A 21,393-nucleotide genomic window follows, 5' to 3' on the forward strand; every position below is an offset into this window, starting at 1 on the left:
AGCAGTAGTTTAGAATCAAATATTTATGTTTTTCAAAGCTTTTTTTTCTTGATTAAAGGTATGCTCATCTTAAATTCTGAATTACTAATGTAAAACTATTGTCTTAAAATCTACTAACAAATGTTGGCTCTTATCCTCATCCATTTAATTCTACTGCCCAACTTTTGAATGGTTAGAAACCCACCTAGAATAAGCACTTTCTCTATGCTATCTTTCCTGTGTAACTGTCCTCCACCCCTCCCTCTCCTCTCACTCTCTGTGATCAGGATTTTCAGATACTCTGGTGACTCTTAGATGATCTCTCTTTAACCTGTTTTCCAGAATAGTTGTTTTTTGATAGTACCTTATATTTTCTTCTGTTTTCAATCTTTTTATTTTATTTTAATGTTTCTTGTCTCATGGATACGTTACTTTCTGTTTGGTCCATTCAATTTTCTGACAATTCAATTCTTCAATCCTTTACTACCATGTGTTCCAAGCCATTAATTCTCTTTGACATTCATTCTCCTCCCTCATGGTCATCTCATCGCATATAACATAACATTTTTCATTTTTTATTTCATTTCTTCCAGATACTCTAAAGAGTCCTGTGGCCAGGACATTCTTTTCTCTTATGCTGTATTTGGACTTAGTCTCTTCTTCGCTCACCTTTTGGGCTTCTCCCAAGCCATCACAATTCTTTCAATGTGTTTGGCATTTTCTTCTGGTTATTCCTGTTTCTAGCCCCTGTTTCAGGACTAGGGCTTTGTGCTGGAGTCAAACTCTGCTTCTTCCCATATGCTAGGATGGTGTGTGCAGGCTCTGCTTGGTGCTAAGTGGCCCTTCTGCAGTACTCCGGGTTTGGGCTCAGTCCTCTGGTGACTCAACTTCGGTTTTGACCTGGGCTCCCTCGTCTTTGCACAGTTCTGAACCTGGAGCTGGCTCTGTGCCTTGCTATGAACCTGACAGGACTCAACCAGAGCTGCTGAGTACATTGGTAGCAGGTATTTTGTTCTGGTCATTTCCCCCGCTGTGGCCTGAGCACAGACTGCCTGAGCACTGGTCCAGCTTTGTCTCCTCAGAAGCTGCTGCCAGCAGGAGGAAAGACTGCCAGGAGCCAGACTAGGCACTTCCTTCTGCTGCCTCACAGCCAATTATCTCAGGTGAGAAGACCTCAGACCACAGATACACTAGAGCCCCGAGCTTTCAATCTCCTGATAGAAACAATGTATCCCTTGAAGAAAGGCTTCTGGGGCCAGACCAGGCACCTTCCATCTACTACAAAGCAACCACTTATATATAGAGCAGCAGAAGACATTTTCCTCCTCCTTCTACCAGCCCAGTCTCCTAACTGGGATATGGAGAATCTCCAGTGCAAAGAAGAGCAGCCCTCCTTTTGACATCAGGCCCCCTCCACTCACTGATGAATCTTCCCACAGCTGGTCATACCCTTCACATCCCAGTGAGACTCAACTCCTGTAGATCATTATCTGAACTCCATTTCACACCCCCTCCCACCCAATTCCCATCCTCAACTCTCTCACCTCAAAGTTTGACCCTAACTCTACCCCACCCTTCCACTATGCCCTGTGGAATGCCTGTGCCATAGGCAACAAGCTTCCCTTCATCTTAAATCTATTCCTCTCTCACTCCTTCCTTCTATTATTTCTTACTGAAACCTGGCTTCTCCCTGATGATACAGCCTCCGTGGCCACCCTTTCCAGGACTTACTGTACCTTCACTCATTCTCTTCAGCTCACTAGTCAGGACAGGGGAGATGGAAGGCTCCTTACTCCTCCATCATCAAGTAATCTCTCTTAAGTTCCATACTATACATCTCCCATATCCTGAAAAATTCCTCAGCTGATCCTTCCATCCCTGCTATCATCCTGTAACTCTTCTGCTATAGGTAGCTAAACTCTTTGAAAAGGCCATCTACAATAGGTCTCTCCACTTTCTCTCCTCTCACTCTTTTCTTAAGTCCTTTTAATCTGGCTTTTGGCCTTATCATTCCACTGAAACTGCTCTCTCCAAAATTATTAAGTGATATCTTAGTTGCCAAATCCATTGACTTTTTCTTAATCCTCATTCTCTCTGACATCTCTGCAGTCTGCTTTTTAATCCTCTCTTCTCTCTAGGTTTTTGGCACACCACTCTCTCCTGGCTTTCCTCCTATTTGATGACTTCTTCTTTCCCATTTGTTGGATTTTCCTCCAGATTACACCCTGTAACCATAGGTGTCCCTTAAAGTTCTCTGCTGGGCCCTCTTCTCTTTTCTCTCTATACTATTTCACTTGATCTCATCAGCTCCCATGGATTTAATTTCCATCTCTGTGCTAATAATTTTCAAATCTATCCTGCCCCAATCTCTCTGCTGACCTCCAATCGCCTATCTCCAGCTACCTTTAAGACATCTCAAACTAGATGTCCAGTAGCATCTTAAACTCAACACATCCAAAACAGAACTCATTATCTTTTCCCCTAAATCCATCCCCCTCTACCTTCCCTATTATTGTAGAGGGCTCTTCCCAGCCCCTCAGGCTCTGCATCTGTAAGTCACCCCCCCCCCATATCCAAGCTGTTGCTAAGGCCTGTCATTTTCACTTTAGCAACATCTCTCAAATATGCCCCCTTCTCTCCTCTGACACTGTCACCACTTTAATGCAGGTTCTCATCACCTCATGCCTTGATTAGTGTAATAGCCTACTGGTAGGTCTGCCTGCCTTAAGTCTCTCCCCATACAATCCATCCTCCAAAAGCCACAAAAGTGGTATTCCTAAAACATAGATCCAATCATATCACTCCCCCCTACTCAATAAACTCTAATGGCTTCCTACTGCCTTGAAGAGCAAACACTTGGCATTCACAAAGCCCTCCATAACCCAGTCCCTTCATATCTTTCCAGTCTTCTTATACCTTACTCCTGACACTTACTCTTCCATACGGTGACTGGCCTCCTGGATGTTCCACAAGCAAGACATTCCAACTCTAGACTCCAGGCATTATCTCTGGCTGTCCCCCATACCTGGAATGCTCTCCCTCCTCCACTCAAACTACTGACCTCCCTGGCTTCCTTTAAGTCCTAAATAAAATCCCACCTTCTACAGGAAGCCTCCCCCAACCCCTCTTAATTCTAGTGTCTTCTCTTTCAATTATTTTCCAATTATCCTGTATATAGCTTGCTTTGTATATATTCGTTTTCGTGTTGTTTTCCCCATTAGACTGTGAGCTGAGGCAGGAACTGTCTTTTGCCTCTTTTTGTATCCTTTGTGCTCAGCATAGTGCCTAGCACATAGTAGGCACTTAATAAATGTTTACTGATTGATTGATTGGTCTGGCCATCCCTTTGGTCTGAGTCTGAGGCAGTTTTTCACTTTGCCTTACATCCGTCCTGGCTTGTCTCTGCTCCAACCATGCTTAGGCCAGGATTCTGTACAGTCTGGGACTGGATGGAAGAGTTTATAATTACTTCTCAATGTTTTCTTTATCATTGTTCCTTCTGGTGTGATTTTAGAGGTTTATTTGGGTAGAGGTTAGGTGAGATTTTGGGCTCATTTAAGAGCTAATATACTGTTATCTTCTCTGGCTTGTCACCTTCCCCTCTCCACATAAAAGCCAAAGTAGTTGTGGTGCCTCAGGGCCTAAAAGCTAACCTAGGCTTGCTAATGGATCACAAGAGCCCAATTCTGACATCAAAAGCCACTCACTACCTTACCTGGTTCCTTACCCCTGAGAACAAATAATCAAGGCTACAAGCCTTGTTCTTCTTATCCACTCTGATTTATCAAAGCATCAAATTAATCAGAGACACTTTGCTAGAGTTGTGATCAACAGTAGAAAAATAAACTCCCAAACTGTGATGCTTCCTTTTGGATGCAAATCAATGATAAGTATTTGAGAATCAAAATAATAAAAAATAAGCAGGAAATTTTCAGTTTAGTATAAAACTAAAATAAACTACAGAATTGCTTTTAAATCCACTTTTAAGGATGAAGTGGCATCAAACCACCAACACTAACCCAGACTCTTGTGATTTAGCTTATTTTAAAATCACAGAATTTTAAGAGCTTGGTAGGATCCTACAGATCATCTACTCCAATCTCCTGATTATATTTAACTCTACCATATAAGGATGAGATGTTATTAGCATTTTTAAATTCAGCAATGTTTTTATCTTTTAAATACTATATCTGATTATTTTACCTCATGATTTCATAAAACACACAGCCAGCACTCCACATATCCATCTTGTAGCTATAATATCCATCTGTAAGGAGACACTCAGGGGCCCGGTACCAACGAGTAGAGATGTATTCTGTATATGGCTGCTTAGAATAAACACTTCTACATGACCCAAAGTCTCCTAATTTCAGAAGATCCTGCTGCAAGAAAAAAGCAAAATTTTAAAGCCCAAATAAAATGTATCTTATTCTGTAGCTTCTTTAAGGAAAATAACTTCAAACATGCATTGATGAGAAAGTTACTAAAATGTAAACTTATTCTACAAAACAACAAATCACTGACCTTTTCTGGCACTTATAATTACCCTCTAACTGATGAGATGGGGTTTATATTTGTTGGAACTATAAACAGATATTTACAATTGCCCTGGAAATCAGGATTTGACACATTTCCAAACGACTACAAGCTTTAAAATATTTAAAGTCATCCTATATAATGCTAACAGTGAAATATATACAATAACAATAGATTTCCTCACAGCTAGAACAAGGCATCTGTACACCCTAGGCAAGGTTTGAAAATTGTACCCCCTGACCAATGGTCAACAACCACACCCCTTCCCTCAAAACTTGGTGTTATTGCCCACTGAAAGCTTTTAGCCTTCACTGTAACACATACAGCTTGACTGAAAAATAAACCTTTACTGAATCCTGAACAGTGGGGGTTTTCTGGCACTCAAAGTAGAGATACTGACTGGACCTGTGATTTCATCAATGTAGTAACTTCGACAAGGTCATTCCCTCTACCAGTGCAGGCTGGCACAGCTTATAGAGAACTGACTAAAGCACAGACTTGAACCCAGGTCTTTCTGGCTCTGAGGCCAGCCCATCTACTATACCACAATGCCTTTCATTAAAAAATATGTGTGGTGATACAGTTGCTCTACCTTAGGCAAATGCTTGTTTTCTAACCCTAGTAAAGAATCTACTACTCTAAGAGGACTAGGACTCTTAGATATGACAAAATCTTACCTAAATCTCATCTAATACCTAGCAACTTTCTACTAGGGAGGCACAGAATTGCTTTTTGCTATTGTTCTATCCTTTTATGCCACAACATCATTAAAAAGTCTCTGAAAAACTAAGCTTTCCCATTGGCGATGGCATCTCAATTAAGCCTTGAGGGAAATTACAGATTCAAAGAGTCTGAAGAGAGGAGTAAACACAGTAGAGGCACGTAGACAGCCTGTTCAAAGGCTCAGAAATCAGAGATAGAATGTCATGTTTAAGAAACAAGGAGGCCTGTGTGACTATGAAATATACCTAGAGAAGTGGGCTGGAGCCAGACTAATGGGCTCTAAATGATAGGCTCTCTATTGTACATTATCAATGTGGATCATTAGAGTATTTGTTAGTTGAAAAGTTTATTTATCAAATATTGGAAATAAATTTTTGCTCAATTTTTTTATTTAAAAACATTAGATTTAAAAATTTTTTTCTTTAAAATGAGTAATTTTTATCATCTTACTACTTCTTCTTCCACTATTTATTGGTCATTTTTAAACTGCTATTTGCCTATATTCTAGTCTCATCCTCTAACCCAAAATTCAAACTTCTACCCTGGGACCCTGGGTTTCTGACTGGTGAACATTCACCATGCCTTGCCTGGACCTAGACCCACCATGATGCTTCCCACCTATCTTTAAGCTTCCATTCTTCTGTACTCTAGCCTTCACTTCCAAGCCATTACTCAAGCTTCTACCCTGTAAGCCTGGGCTTCTGATTAGTATAGCTTATATTAAATAGTAGCACTATAAGTGAAGTTAATGAGAAAACAAGATTTGCTTTACAGAAATTAACTTTAAGCCAACTTTTCTATAAAGCATAGGGTAACAGTCATAGTTCCATAATAATGATGTCATGTTATCTAACTAAATTGCATGGCATTAAACTGATTTTTTAAAAAAAATTTTTAAAAAACCCAGTCCTTGAGCATTCTTCATGGATAATCATGGCTATCTGTTTCCTGTGCTTCTTGAAAGCTGGCCAAAAATTTCAGTGGTGACTCCTGTGTTTCTGAAGAACTTCATTCATTCATATTAAGTTTCTTGTAAATCAATGACAACAGTGTATCAGATATAAATGCACATGGTAATAACTTAGGTGTATGGCACTTTATAGTTTAAAAGTGTTTTCAATCTTATTTTCTTCTTTGGTCCTCAAAACGATTGCTATGAGGTAGGTACTGCAATGAATACCACATTTTGTGGATAAGAAAATTGGCTTTCAGAGAGGTTAAGTGATACGACCAAGATTACTAAGGCTAAGGCATTTCTCGGTGTAGACTTCTGATCCCTTCCCATCAATCAGTCAGAGGTCAATAAACATTTTCTACTATCTGTCAGGCACTCCTGTAAGCATTGGAGTTAAAAATAGAGGCAAATGACAATTCCTGCCCTCAAGGAGCTCACAATTTAATGGGGGAGACAAGCCAACAAATAGGTACAAACTATATATCTGAAAAATAGCAAATAATTAAAAGAAAGAAGATACTAGAATTAAGAGGGTTGGGAAGGTCTTCCTATAGAAGATTCGAATTCACCTTTTTCTCTAAGGTAACATAGCACCTTATTTTGTCCTCTTTCAAAATGCTTCCTATGTCAAAGCCCAGTGTTCATGAATGCTACACTAGCACAGTATAATTGCTTATCTATTGCCAAAGGGCCAGTCAAACTAAATACTGAATGGCACATTGACCAGAGCGACTAATGAAATTGCAAAGAGTGAGAAAGCATAGAGGGAATAATACCAGCAATGAAATAAGAAATCCATTAAAGTATATAATTTTGTGTCTTAACACCCTGTTAGACTGTTAATTTATATGAGATGAGGGACTATATCTAAATTTTTATATTACTCCATTGCTTAGCATGGTGCTTGGCATACATAATAGGTACTTAGTAAAAATATACTTAACTGAACTGGATCTAAAAGCTGGATTCCCTCAGATTCAAAATTTACTGAAAACATGGTACATCAGCTCTAACTCTAGGAGATAAGACACAGAATTTTGAATTCCAGGTCAAGCTCAATACCATTTTCTTATGTAAAGCATCTTACCTTTATTAATATATTTTCTGGTTTTACATCTCTGTGAAATATTCCATTTCTGCACCAACACAGAAGAAAAAACAGAATCAATCCAAATATCTTAAAACAATATTTTGATAAGGGCTAAATCTTCTTGTGAATTTATGTTCACAAACTGAGTCACTTACCTATGCATGTGATCAAGAGACTTACACAGCTGGTACATATAGTTCATTATTTTCTTTTCTGGGAGTGGGTGCCTCCTCCCTATGCAGAAGAGACATAACAGTGACGTAGTTACATCTTTACTGAATTCAGAATGAGAGCCTACAATTTGAAGAGACACTGAATAAAAACCCATCTTCGGCTCAGATTCTTATAATCTAGTCAAATGCTCAGATTCTTGCAATCTAGCCAATAGCTCACTAATGTTCAGACTCCTTAAGAATCTGTCCAATATGGTGGATGTTCTAATAAACCTTGTCTTTGGCTGAAAAAACAAAACAAAACAAAAAAAACCCATCTTCCCTCCTCCTTACAAAATAACAAGGAGGATCATTTTTGTATATTTATATGTAGTACATAGGTTATATAAATTTGACAATTAAAATACAGATAAAATGGCAGTTATTTAAAATGCAAATGGATTTTTTTCAATTGTTCAATCATGGTTTCTAATTAATAATGATATTTATGATACTAACAGTTTTGCTTGTCTTAATCAGAGTACATCTCTGGTCTTCCATTTCTTAACTCCCAAAATCATGGAAAATTTAAGATGGTTATTTGGGTTTTTTTAATGTATTTTTGCTTGGGCTTGATATCTATTATAAGTTTTAACGTTTTATATAAAATCAGCTATAATGGACAATCCTGAAGTAGTTTTGTTTTGTTTTGCTTTGTTTTAATCATTACAGGACAATGGTGGCTTACAACTGCAGTTGCCCTAAGAAGTCGAAACAAGAGCTGTTTTCACATAAAGTTCTTGGGAGCATGGTTTATCTTTAATATATTTACTTTTAAAAATATTATGTTATACATGTTATACATATCATTAATGTACCATGTCTATACATTTTTTAACCTGAGAATTCTAAATGTCATGTTCTTTCTTTCTAGGTAAATGTTCCCATTTAAGCTTTATGGTTATTTTCATAGTTAACTGTCTACATATTTTCTCCCTTTAAGTAATAAACTCCTTGAAAGTGGGATCTGTTTTGTATTCAATTTTTCAATTTCCAGGACAAAGGTCTTGCACAAATAAATATTTGTTGATCTGAATTTTTTGGTTTGTACTTTATTTTGGCACTAAGTAATGATTCTGTTTTTTCTACATAATTAAAACTGTAGCAATGATAATCTAAAAGAAAACCCACTAATAATTGACTTAAATATTTTGGTGTCAGTAATTAACTTTAATGTGATAATATGACTATTTCAAATTACTTGTAATATGTTTCCAAGGTTTATATAAAAAGTTAAGAATTAAACCACATACTTCATTTTTCTGTGGTATACTGAAATTTCATCAAAAAGCAACTATAAAAAAGTAAAAAAGACAGCACTTTTTGCTATAGCAAAGTCAAAGGCTGCAGACAGCCCAGTTCTCCTATTTTTACTCCCTTTACTATCTAAAACAAGCACCAGATTGAATGTTGTCCAAAAAATCCAAAGAGAAACATCAGTAAGTTCCTCCATCCGTCTCATGACAGCATAAAAATACAAATATGCTACAGAACCTAGAAGAAGGGTCCCATACAGAAGTCAACATGAGTATAGGTAAATAAGCCAGAAGGCCACGGTAGCACCCCAAATGGAGATAACCACAGCAGAATGGAAGTCTCAGAGAAAATGAAAGACCATGGCAGTGCCCACTGAGTCAACCATAGAATACTAAGCAGGGATAGTAGGGGAACTGGAAGCCAAGGGCAAGTACCTAATGAAAGAAAAGTCGGGACAAAAGGGCAAGAACCCAGGAAAGAGAGGTCAGGACAAAAAAGGACCTAACTACCACATTCAAGAGTTAAGTATGGGCGGAACCTGGTCCTGGCACAAAGTCCAAAATCATGAATTGAGCCTGGTGGAACTAGTGAACAAAAGATACCTAAATAAAGAATTCTTATAAATTTATAGCTGCCTAATAGACAAAAGAGCAACCCCACAATACCTATGCACAGAGCTTCAGAGAAAAAAGAAAAAAAAAAAAAAACCTTGGTCACAAAGACTGAAACAGAACCTGGAAGAAATTAAGCAAGACATTTTTAAAAATGGAATTATAAATAAAGGAAAAAACTGGAAGGAGAATAAACAGGTTAGAAAAGAAGTTAGAAAACCTTAGCTAAATAGAAGGCTCCTAGGGGCAGCCAGATAGAGCACTGGCCCTGAAGTCAGGAGGACCTGAGTTCAAATCATTTGGTAAAGCTGCCATAGCTCTTGTTGTAGCAAGGCACATCTGGCCACAGCCTTGTTAGAGAGTCTGAAGAGTAAAATCTTAGGCTTCAAAAAATGATGAGCACTTCTGCACCCTCCAAAGTTGCAGCATGCCCACATCCTGGCAAGGAAAGCTGAAGGAGAAGAGGGGAAGGGGAAGGGTAAAGAAACACGTCATACTGTGAATTTAATTATGAATGGAAAATACTACAGAATTATGATCCATCAGATAGTTATACAGCTATTTCACAAACTTAAAGACAGTAGTCAGAAACAGAGCATCTGTAAGTGAAGGGAAGTACAGATTTAACACTTGAAAGTCCTTGATGCTAATTCTCAGAAGCAGGAAACAGAAGAGAAAGAAAAAGTAATAAAAGAATTGGAGGAATGATAAGCAGGGCTAGATGAATAGCTAAAAAAAAAAAATAAGTAATAGAGCAACTGAAGCAAACTGAGTTTTTGTATATGTTGTTGAAGAGACTTCTGGCACTGATTGGGTGCCAGATGCGGTTTGGCTGTATGATCATATTCTCAAGTCTAGCAAGCAGGCCAAAGGTGTCTCCCATATAGATATTCAGTCCTTATCTCTCTCAAGCAGCATCCCCAGGTCATTGAAGAAAGGCACAATGAAAACATTACAACTGCAATATCTTCATCTTACTCAGAGAAGTTGTTTGTAGTAATTGGACTAATTATGTTGAGGAGCTTTTTGGGGACATTTTTTGCCTTTTTTTTTTTTTTTTTGGGCTAGGCAATGGGGTTAAGTGACTTGCCCAGGGTCACACAGCTAGTAAGTGTTATGTGTCTGAGGATGGATTTGAACTCAAGTCGTCCTGACTCCATGGCCAAGCATCACCTAGCTGCCCCTTTGGGGACATTTTTTGGATCGCATATTTTGCTTTGGAGTTGATTACTCTTTGTGAATACATGTTTTCTTCCTGACATTCCACAGCCTCTTGACTTTCTATGCATTATCATTTTTAGCTGTACTTATAATAAAATTCTCTTTCAAACAGTACTTTTTAAAAGAAAAAAAAAGGAAAAGAATACTCTAAGAAAGAAATGAGGAAGAAGCAAGGGAAAACTTACTGTATTTATCATAACTAAGATGTAGGAAAAGATTATACAAAAATGAATGTGTGGAGCAGAAACTACATAGGAACATCATTCTTGTTTGAACCTAACAAAGGAAGATCAAATACACACACACACACACACACACACACATACACACACACAGAGTTTGGTGAAATAATACATAAAATACAACCAGGAAATAGGCAGAGACAGGAAAGAGAAGAGAAAGGTTTAAGAAGAGTAGAATAGGGATAGAATAGTTACAAGCAAAACAAATTTCAGAGAATGGATCATAACTGGAAAGTGAAAGGTAAGAACCAGTGATATGGGTTTGGGTGAAAGCAAAAAGGGTGAAGTAGAAGCAGATCACTTCAAGTGTAGACTAGTACTGATCACACCTTCCCTTTCACCACCTTCTTCACTGTGACAAGAGAAGGGAAACTGAGAAGAAAAAATAGACGATATGCTGGAGGGAAATACTTGATTAGCCATTATAACCATGAATGTGAATGGGATGAACTCACCCATAAAAGAAGAACAGAAAGTATTAAAAAATGGAATCTAAGAATATGTTATTTAAAAAAAACATACATGAAACAGATTCACACAGAGTTAAAATGAAAGGCTGGAGCAGAATGTATTGTACATCAGATAAATTTAAAAAAGCAGCAGTAACAATCATAATCTCAGACAAGGCAGTAATAAAAACTGAGTTGAAAGAGATAAATAGGGAAATTATATTATGCTTGAAGGCACCAAAGTCAATGAAAGAATATCAATACTTCTCATATATGTGTGTGTGTGTGTGTGTGTGTGTGTGTGTGAGAGAGAGAGAGAGAGAGAGAGAGAGAGAAAGAAAGAGAGATCACTGAATAGCACAGTGTCTAAATACTTAAAAGAAAAAGTGAATCAAATTATAAGGGAAAACAGCCAGCAAAACTATAATAACCACCTCAGTGTACCTCTTTCAAGCCTAGACAAATCTAATAGAAAGATAAATCATAAAGAAGATGAGGACCTGAATAGAACTTTAGAAAAGCTGAATGTGATAGCTCTCTGGTAATTGCTTAATGAGAACCAAAATGAGTACTCATATTTCTCATCATTCCAGGCATAAAACTTTTACAAAAATTAACCATGTGTTAGGATATAAAAACCTCCTAGACAAATGCAGCAAAAGTATAAATATTAAACATATCCTTCACTGGCAATAACATAATAAAAACCACAATTAGCAAAGGATCTCAGAAGTGAAAACTGAGAAAATCAATTGATTGTACTCTCTAATTGATTTCATTTTATATCACTACCAACATTTTGTATAACTCTCAATGATGTTTCATTCGTCTCTGAATTAAGTTTGGAAATACAGCTTTCCTGTAAATCACTCATTGTCTCTGAGTTAAATTTAGAAGTTGTTTTCCAAAAATAAAAATTTTTTAAAAATTTTAAAAAAAAGAAGTTGTTTTCCTGGGGCAGCTAGGTGGCACAGTGGATAGAGCTCCAACCTTGGAGTCAAGAGCATCGGAGTTCAAATCGGGCCTCAACACATAACACTTAACTATCTGTGTGACCCTGGGCAAGTCACTTGACTCCACTGCCTAACAAAAGAAAAAAAAAAAGGAGTTGTTTTCCTGCTAATCACTGTTCTTTTCTTATGTTAAGGAAATCTGTTATCCTTGAAGGATGCAGGTGGATGCCAAGGAGACTGGTCTGTTATCTTGCAACACTGGCTATTCATCAAGAAAGTCTGGTCTGCTATCACTGTGATACTAGCGAGCCATGCAGGTGTACACCACCAATCAGCTTTTCATAGTGACAAGATGGAAGGAGGGAATATTGCCAGCCCTGCATTCCAAACTACCAGCTAATTATATTGTTCCCCATATCTACATTGCTTCTGACTTTGTAATCAATCATATTGTTTTCCTCATCTATGATGCTGCCTTCTAGTTTTTGAATGCTCTTCCTTTTGTCCATAAAAATAATCTGGGGTGATATTTTCTGGGTTTCCAGAGGCTGATAGAGGAGGGTGAGAGCAACTATCTTTTTACTCCACCATCTTGTCTCCCCCATAAAAATAATCTGTCAGCCCTCATTTAGTGTCTCTGGCTTGCTGAGGACCTAAAGACCCCATTTGGTGGTAACTGCTAGCTTTACCAATGAAGTGAATATGCTTGGAACTTTGTTGCCTCAGTTTACCTTAATTTCAATTTCAATCACAACAGTAAAAAGGATTTCTATTTTAATGGAGATTAAATAACTTAATCATAAAGAATTGGTGAACCAAAAAACCAAATCATATTAACAACAGGTAATTTCATCAACATCAAGACAATATGCCAAACTTGTGGGATGCAACAATGAGACAATATACTAAAATCTTATTAACAACAAGTTTCTCATCTTCTTTATTATTTATCTATTAGACTTGTCTGGGCCTGAAAAAGGTTCACTGAGGAGGCTATTATAGTTTTGCTGGCTATTTTTCCTTATAATTTGGTTAACTTTTCTTTTAAGTATTTAGATCCTGTGCCATTCAATGAATATATATGTATATATATGAAAAGCATTGATATTATTTCATTGTCTTTCATGCCTTCAAATAAACTGGCCATGCAACTAAAATTAAAAACTAGAAGAGCAACAAGTTTTAAAAAACCAACCACAACAATAACAAATCACTAAAATAGATATTCTGAAAATAAAAAAGATTAACAAAATTAAAAGCAAAAAAGAAAAAGAATTGGTAAGTGAAAGAAGCTGTTTAAAAAAAACTAATAAAATAAGTAATGAAATAAATCATTAGTGAATCTGAAAAAAAATCAAATTACCAATACCAAAAATGAATAATGAGAACTCAACATATGAAGAGGAAATGAAAGGAAATATTAGAAGATCTTCTGCCCAACTATATGCCAACAAAACTGATTAACATAAAATAAATGTATATTTATAAAAATATAGAATATCTAAATTAGTACAAAAAGTATAATTTCTATAACCCAATCTCATAAACAGAAAGTAAAGGAGCCATAAATGAATTCCTACAGGGGAGAAAAACCCTCAAAGGACAAGATGGAATTATTCTATCTTCTATTGAATTCTATCAAACATTCAAAAAGTAGTTAATTCCAATATTAAATAAATTATTTGCAAAAATAGAAAAAGGTATCCTATCAAAATTCCTTCGGCCTTGCTACATATATCGGGGGAGGCAGTATAGAGAGGAAAAAAACCAAAAACTAAAATCACTAATAAATATCAACCTACACACAAAAACAAAAAAAATTTTAAAAAATATAAGCAAAGAGGCAACAGCAACATATTAAAAAGATTATACACTATAACCAGGTTGAATTTATGCCATAAATGCAGGGATGGCACAGTAGGAAAACTATCAACATAACAGACCATAATAACAACAAAAGCAATACAAATTTGATTACTGACAGATGCAGGAAAAGCTTCTGACAAAATAGAACACTTTTTATCGAAAGCTAAAAAGCATAAGAATAAAAAAGACTTTCCTTAATATAATAAATAGTGTCTATTTAAAACCAAGAACATAAACATTATCAATAAGAGATAAATCTTAGAGGCTTGCCCAAAAAAATTAAGGGTAAAGGAAATAGGTCTATTATCACCACCATAATTTTATATAATGCTAAAAATGCTACCTATAGCAATAAGACAAAAATAGCAATTGAGGGAATAAACACTGGCAAAGTGGAAACAAAATAATGATTTTATTTACTGCAGATGATATGATGTCCTACTTAGCCCCAGGATTCAACAAAAAATTCACTCAAATATTTAATGTCTTTTATAAATTAGTAGGGCATAAAATTGGGTTTAGATCAGCATGTCACAATGCATACCAAAGTAAGCCAAAAATGGAAATATGTCTAGAAAATCACCACGTCAAAAATTAGAGGACCAGGGAAGAAAATACTTTTTAACAACTATGGAAAGGGGATGAGTTTTTAATCAAACAAAGGGCAGAGAAAATCAAAGGAAATAAAACAAACAATTTTGATATTACAGAATTGAAAAACATCTGAACAAATAAATTTATTTAAAATGTAAAATAAGATAGCAGAATAAGGCAGGAATTCACCTGAACTCTCCAACATTCACCTCCAAAGAATTATAACACCTTAAAATGAATGTTGGAGCAGCAGAACCAACAAAAAGATGGGGCAAAATAATTTTCCAACCCAAGACAACCTAGAAGGTAGGCAGGAAAGGTGTGTCTCACATTGATGAAAAGGGAGCACAATCCAGTAGAGCCAGTGTCCATACAAGCCAGCAATAGGCCATGCCCAAGGAAGCCAGCAGGAGACCTTCAGCCCCTGTTCAGGTTAGAGGTCAACCCCACAGCTCCAGTGTAGCAGGCCAGCTGCCAATCTCCTTGGCCCCAGAACAGCAGGCCAGCCATGAGACCCAGCAATCCAAGCCCAGCAGGCCAGCAGGGAGGTACCAAGGATCAGGCATAGCAGAACAGCTAGATGAGAGGCCTCACAGCAGAGTACTCACCAGATCCTGTGGGCCTGGTCCCCCAATTTAAGAAGCTTAGGACAGTGCCCTCTCCACCCCAGGAGCAGAGTCCAACTTTAAAAGTCATGAAAAAGACTGAAAAATTAAAAAAAAGGATCTAACCCTAGAACGTTACTGTGGTGCCAAGGAAGGTCAAAACACAAATTCAATGTCAAAACACCTACATGTAAAACCTCAAAGAAAAATGTGAACTGGTCTCAGGCTCAAAAAGAACTCCTGGAAGAGTTCAAGTAGGATTTTTAAAATAAAATAACAGGGGTAGAAGAAAAATTGGGAAAAGAAATGAGAGTGATACAAGAAAATCATGATCAGGTATTTGTGAAGAAAAGACCAGAATTGAATGGAAAATTTGACCTACTAGAGTCAGGAGAAACAAAAGAAGGTAAACAATAAAGACTAATTATAAAGGACTTAATAAGGTCAAAATCTTTGCTTTTTATGTAGGAAAACATTATCTGTAACTCTTAAGAATGTTATCATTACTTGGGTAGTTTGAAAGAGTATAAATAGATAGAAGGCTTGGGGTTGAGTTGAGTCTCATGGGAGGATCCTAAAAAAATAAAATTGGGTAGGGACAGGTAAAATGGAGCAATTTTCACACAAATGAGGCATGAATTGAAGAAATGTTATAGTGGAGACAGAAGGGGGTGGCGGGCTGGTAGTGCTAGAATCTTATTCTTATCAGAATGGGGTTTAAAAAAAGAATAACATAACTAGAATGGTCTAAAGTCTTCTTGATTTACAGAGAAATAGGAGGGCAGGGAGACAGGATAAAGGAGGGACTTTTAGAAGGGTGTACAAATGAAGAAATAGAGTAAGGGAGAGAATTAAAAGGAGACTCTTAAGAAGGATGGGCAAATTAAAGAATAGGAGAGTAAAGGCAAAGGGGAAAGGTTAAGGGAGGGATTCTTAAAAGGGGGAAGAGGCGAAGAGAGGGAATCTTAGAAGAGTGGTGGATTAAGGAATAGGAGGGTAAGGGAAGTAGATAAGAGAGGGATTCTTAGAAGGGATGCAGTTTAGGGAGGCAGTGATTAGAAGGTAGTTAGACATTTGAGAAGGGATAGGGTAAAAAGAGAGGGGGAGAAGGATAAAAAGTGATGGAAAACAGGATGGAGGGAAATGCACAACTAGTAATTATAACTCTGAATATGAATGAGATGAACTCACCCATAAAATAGAAACAGATAGCAGAATGGATTAAAGACCAGAATCTAACAATGTCATTTACAAGAAACACATTTAAAAATGAAAGATACACATAGAGTAAAAATAAAGGGCTGGAGGAGAATTTACTAAGCTTCAGCTGATGCAAAAAAAGCAGGGGTAACAATCATGATCTAAGATAAAGTTAAAGCTAAAATAGATTTTATTAAGAGATAAAGTCAAAACTACATTATGATAAAAGATACCATATGTAGCCAAGATTAGAAGGAAAGCAGAAACTTGGGGGGATATGGTTTTATAGACAGTTTCTCAGATAAAGGTCTCATATCGCAAATATATCAAAAACTGTGTCAAATGTGTAAGAATATGAGTCATTGCCCAGCTGATAAATGGTCAAAGGATCTAAACAAGTAATTTTTTGATGAAAAAATCAAAACTATATTTAGTCACATGAAAAATGTTCTAAATCATTATTGATTAGAGAAATGCAAATTAAAACAACTTTGAGATACCATATCGCACCTATCAGATTGGCTAAATTGACAGAAGGGAAAAATGACAAATATTAGCGGGAATGTGGAAAAATTGGGACACTAATACACTACTGATAGGATTATAAACTGATCCAACAATTCTGGAGAACAATCTGGAATTATGCCCAAAAAGTTATAAAACTATATACCCTCTGACCTAGCTATAGGTCTGCTTCCCAAGGTGATCAGGGAAAAAGGGAAAGAATCTACATGTTCTAAAATAATTATAGCAGTTCTCTTTGGCAAAGAACTGGAAATTGAGGAGATGCCCATAAATTGGGGAATGACTAAACAAGTTGTGGTATATGATTGTGATGGAATACTACTGTACTGTAAGAAATTATTTTAGAAAACATGGAAAGGCTTGCATGAAATAATGAAAAGTGAAATGAGAAGAACCAAGAGAACTTTGAATACAGTAACAGCAATATTGTTCAAAGAGTAATTGTGAACAACCAAGTTATTCGGAGTACTATAAATACTCAAATCAACTAGAAAGACCTATGAAGAAAGCTGCTATCTACCTCCAAAGAACAGATAAATAGAAGTATGCATAGTTTGCTTTTACATATATTTATAAATCTGTGTCAAATGGTGGCCTTCTCTAGTGTGGGGTGAGGAGGGAGGAAGGGAGACAGTTCAGAACTTAAAATGTAACAAAAATAAATAAATTAAATTGCATTTTTTTTAAAACTGCTGAAGTTTAAATTTTTAAACCTCCATTTTTAATCACTATTATTACCTTTTAGTAAGAGATAACCCAGCTTGAATTTCACATGAACAAATATACACCTTCCATTTTGAAGCCGGAGCTATCTTCAGTCAGTATTTTCGCATATTGACATCTCTCAGGAAGAAACAAAGACTAACTTAAACTAATAATTTATTATATTTTACAGACTATATGGTGTGCTCAAGGACTCTGCTTAAAACCCTGGACTTTCCATCCCTGCAGAGAAAATCTCTCTTTATATAGATCTTTCCTATATAGGAATACTTTGTCTAAAGTAGTTCCATGTGGCAAAGAATTGGAAATTGACAGGATGCCCATCAATTGGGGAATGGCTGAGCAAGTTGTGGTATATGAATGTGATGGAATACTATTGTGCTATAAGAAATGATGAACAGGCTGACTTCAGAAAAACCTGGAAAGACTTGTATGGTCTGATGCTGAGGGAAGTGAGCAGAACCAAGAGAACGTCGTACACAATAACAGCCACATTGTGTGATGACTAATATTGATAAACTTAACCCTTCCTGGCAATACAAGGATCTAAGACATGATGGAAAATGCTATCCACGCCCAAAGAAAGAACTATGGAAGCCAAACTGTTATTTTTTTTCTCTTCTGTTGAGTTTTGTTTCCTCTTTCTGATGGTTCCTCCTATTGGTTTTAATTTCTACTTACAACATCACTAATGTGAAAATATGTTTAATATGAATGTAAATGTATAGCCTATATCAGATTGTGTGCCATCTTGGGGAGGGTGGTGGGGAGGAAGGGGGAGAAAAATTTTAAACTCAAAAGCATATGGAAGTGATTATTGATAAATCAAAATAAATTAATAAAAAAATTTAAAAAAATAAAGTAGTTCCCTGGTTGATTAAAAACACATTAGATAAAATGGTTTTATAGCATAATCAGTTCAACAGGGACAAGTGATGATCAATAGAAGATATTAGCTCATATTTCTATAGCACTTTAAGTTTTATACAGTACTTTTCTCATTAATAACCTTTGTAATGTAGGCAATGTAAATATAATTATCCTCATCCTACAGATGAAGAAACTGGGTTCAGAGATTAAGCGACCTGCCCTCAGTTACAGACTGAGTGTCAGAGCTGGAATATGAACAGAGGTCATTCCAACCTTCCAAAGCCTAGCATTCTTTATATACCATGGTTTCAAATATTTTGCTATGTGGTTTAATGGTATTACTGGGAAGGGGAGGAATCTTAGTTAGGGTTGCCATGTGTGGGATATGCTTGTACTGATTTAATGACCTAAACAGCAAAAAACCCAAGATTGAAGCCTGGAATTCTGGTTACTTAGTCCTTTATTACTATGTCTACTCATTGTTCAAATACCGATAATTCCAGCATCCATGATCTCTTTCCTTACTCCATCAACACATACTTCACTCTGGTCTTAGATGAAGAGAAAGAGCCTTCCTCCTTGACAAGGCAAACCCCTCTATAGCCTCCTTTCAGCTCATCCTCTCCCAGCTTCTCCAGGAAATTGTTCAGATTATCATCCTCATTCTCTTATCTTCTTTTCCTTTATATCTACTGGCTCCTTCCCTACTGTCTGCAAACATGTCCACATGTCCCCCATCCTTAAAAAAACCTTCACCTGATCCAACCAACCTCATTAGCTATCACCCCTTGAGAAAATTACAGATAGCAGGTGTCTCCACCTCCTCTCCTCTCACTCTCTTATAAATTCCCTGCAGTCTGGCTCATCATACAACAGAAACATCTCTCTCCAAAGTTACCACCAATCTCTTAGCTGCTACATCTAAAGACCTTTTTCTCAGCACTTATACTCCTTGACTTGTCTGCAGCATCTGACAATGTCAATGACTTCCTTGTGGACCCTCTCTCGGATTTCATCCTAGTTCTCCTCCTGTCTGTCTGATTCCTCAGTCTCCTTTACTGGTTCTTCATCCAGGTCTCTCCTTCTAACTATGGATGTCCCCCAAGTCTCTGTCTGTGACCACTTTCTCTTTTCGCTCTATCCAAGGTTCTTAACTTTTTTTTTTTTTGCTTAGGCAATTGGGGTTACGTGACTTGCCCAAGGTCACACAGCTAGTAAGTGTCAATTGTCTGAGTCGAGATTTGAACTCAGGTCCTCCTGATTCCAAGGCCAGAGTTCTATCCACTGCGCCACCTAGCTGCCCCCTTAACTTTTTTTCGTATGTCATGGAACCCCTTTAAGCAGTCTGTTGAAGCATGTGGAACTGTCCACAGATTGCTTTTAAATGTATAAAATAGCACACATAGGATTACAAAGAAAACCAATTATGTTGAAACACAACCATCAAAATACTTTAAAAAATAGGTTCAAGGATCCCAAGTTAATAACACCTGCTCCATTCTAATTTATTGAGTCAGCTCACCAGCTGCCTTATCTGATCTGCTGGCTTTCCAAACTGCGACCTCCAGTCCTTTGACCCCTCAATTCTCTCCTAGGTCATCACCCTGTACTAGTTATACTCTTCTTACACCATCTTAGTAAAAAACCTTAGTAAACTCACTATTCCATTCATCACAGAAGCTCTTCCAAGTCTTTTCATCTTTCCTTGAGTCTCCCATGGTTCCGGCCACTTCCTACCCTTTCAGTTGAGAGATCTTTACCTCATATTTCACTGAAAAAAAAAATCAGGAATTTTCCAAGAGTTCCCTCTTCTTCCCTCCTTCTCATCCCATATCACTTAGGTCACAAACCCACTAACCCTGAGTGTGCCACAAGGCTCTTCCTGGGCATTCTCTTCTTCCTCTATACTATTACACTTGGTATTCTTATCAGTTCCCATAGATTCAATTATCATCTTTGTGCTAATGATTTCCAAATCTACTTATTGAGCCATAAGTTCTCTTCTGATCTCCAGTTTCACATCTCCAGGTAAGTATCTCAAATTGGATGTCCTATTGACATTTCAAACTCAACATGTCCAAAACTAAACTCATTTTCTTTCTCCCCAAACCCTTCTGCCTTCCAAACTTCCCTATTACCATTGCCAGTACCACCATCCTTCCAGTCCCCCCAGGCTTGAAAATTATATGTCATCCTCAACTCCTTACTATCTCTCACCCCTATATGTCCAATTTATTGGCAAGTCCTGTCAATTTCACCTTTGCAACATATCTCGAATACATACATCCTTTTATACTACTACCACCCTAGTATGGGCACTCATCTCCTCATGCCTGGACTATTGCAACAGCCTGCTGTTTAGTCTGTCTGCCATAAGTCTCTTCCTGCTCCAATTCATTCTCCATTCGGCCAACAAAGTGATTTTCCTAAAGCACTATTTTGACTATGTCACACACACCTATATCCTGCATCCTACTGCCTCCAGGATCATCTTCCATTTAGCATTCAAAATCCTTCATAACCTGCCCCCTCCCATCACCTTTCCAGTCTTATTGTATCTTATACCTCCCACCCCACACTTCCATATAATCTTCACTTCAATAACACTGGTCTCCTTGCTATTCCTCAAACAAGAATTTCATCTCTCAGCTGCAGGCATTTTCACTGGCCATCTTGATTGCCTAGAATACTCTCCCTCCTCATCTCAGTTTCCTGGTTCCCTGGCTTCCTCCAAGTACCAACTAAAATCCCACTTTCTACAGGAATTCATCTTAATTCTAGT

At 37.1% G+C, this 21,393-nt stretch overlaps 1 protein-coding gene across 3 annotated transcripts in view; it reads right to left on the minus strand.

The window, feature by feature from the left end:
* The window catches only part of MOK (MOK protein kinase), a 94,186-nt gene that overhangs the window by 20,048 nt on the left and 52,745 nt on the right, over positions 1 to 21,393 (minus strand). For all 3 annotated transcript variants that reach the window (XM_027848960.1, XM_027848962.1, XM_027848961.1), the window contains 3 exons: positions 7,439 to 7,517; positions 7,281 to 7,329; positions 4,183 to 4,361 (listed from right to left, as the gene is read on the minus strand). In XM_027848960.1, coding sequence (XP_027704761.1) covers positions 4,183 to 4,361; positions 7,281 to 7,329; positions 7,439 to 7,517 — 307 coding nt within the window. The remainder of the gene's footprint in view (positions 1 to 4,182; positions 4,362 to 7,280; positions 7,330 to 7,438; positions 7,518 to 21,393) is intronic.

Source organism: Vombatus ursinus, unplaced genomic scaffold (assembly GCF_900497805.2).
Source record: "Vombatus ursinus unplaced genomic scaffold, bare-nosed wombat genome assembly UNPS02007284.1, whole genome shotgun sequence".
NCBI lineage: Eukaryota > Metazoa > Chordata > Mammalia > Diprotodontia > Vombatidae > Vombatus > Vombatus ursinus.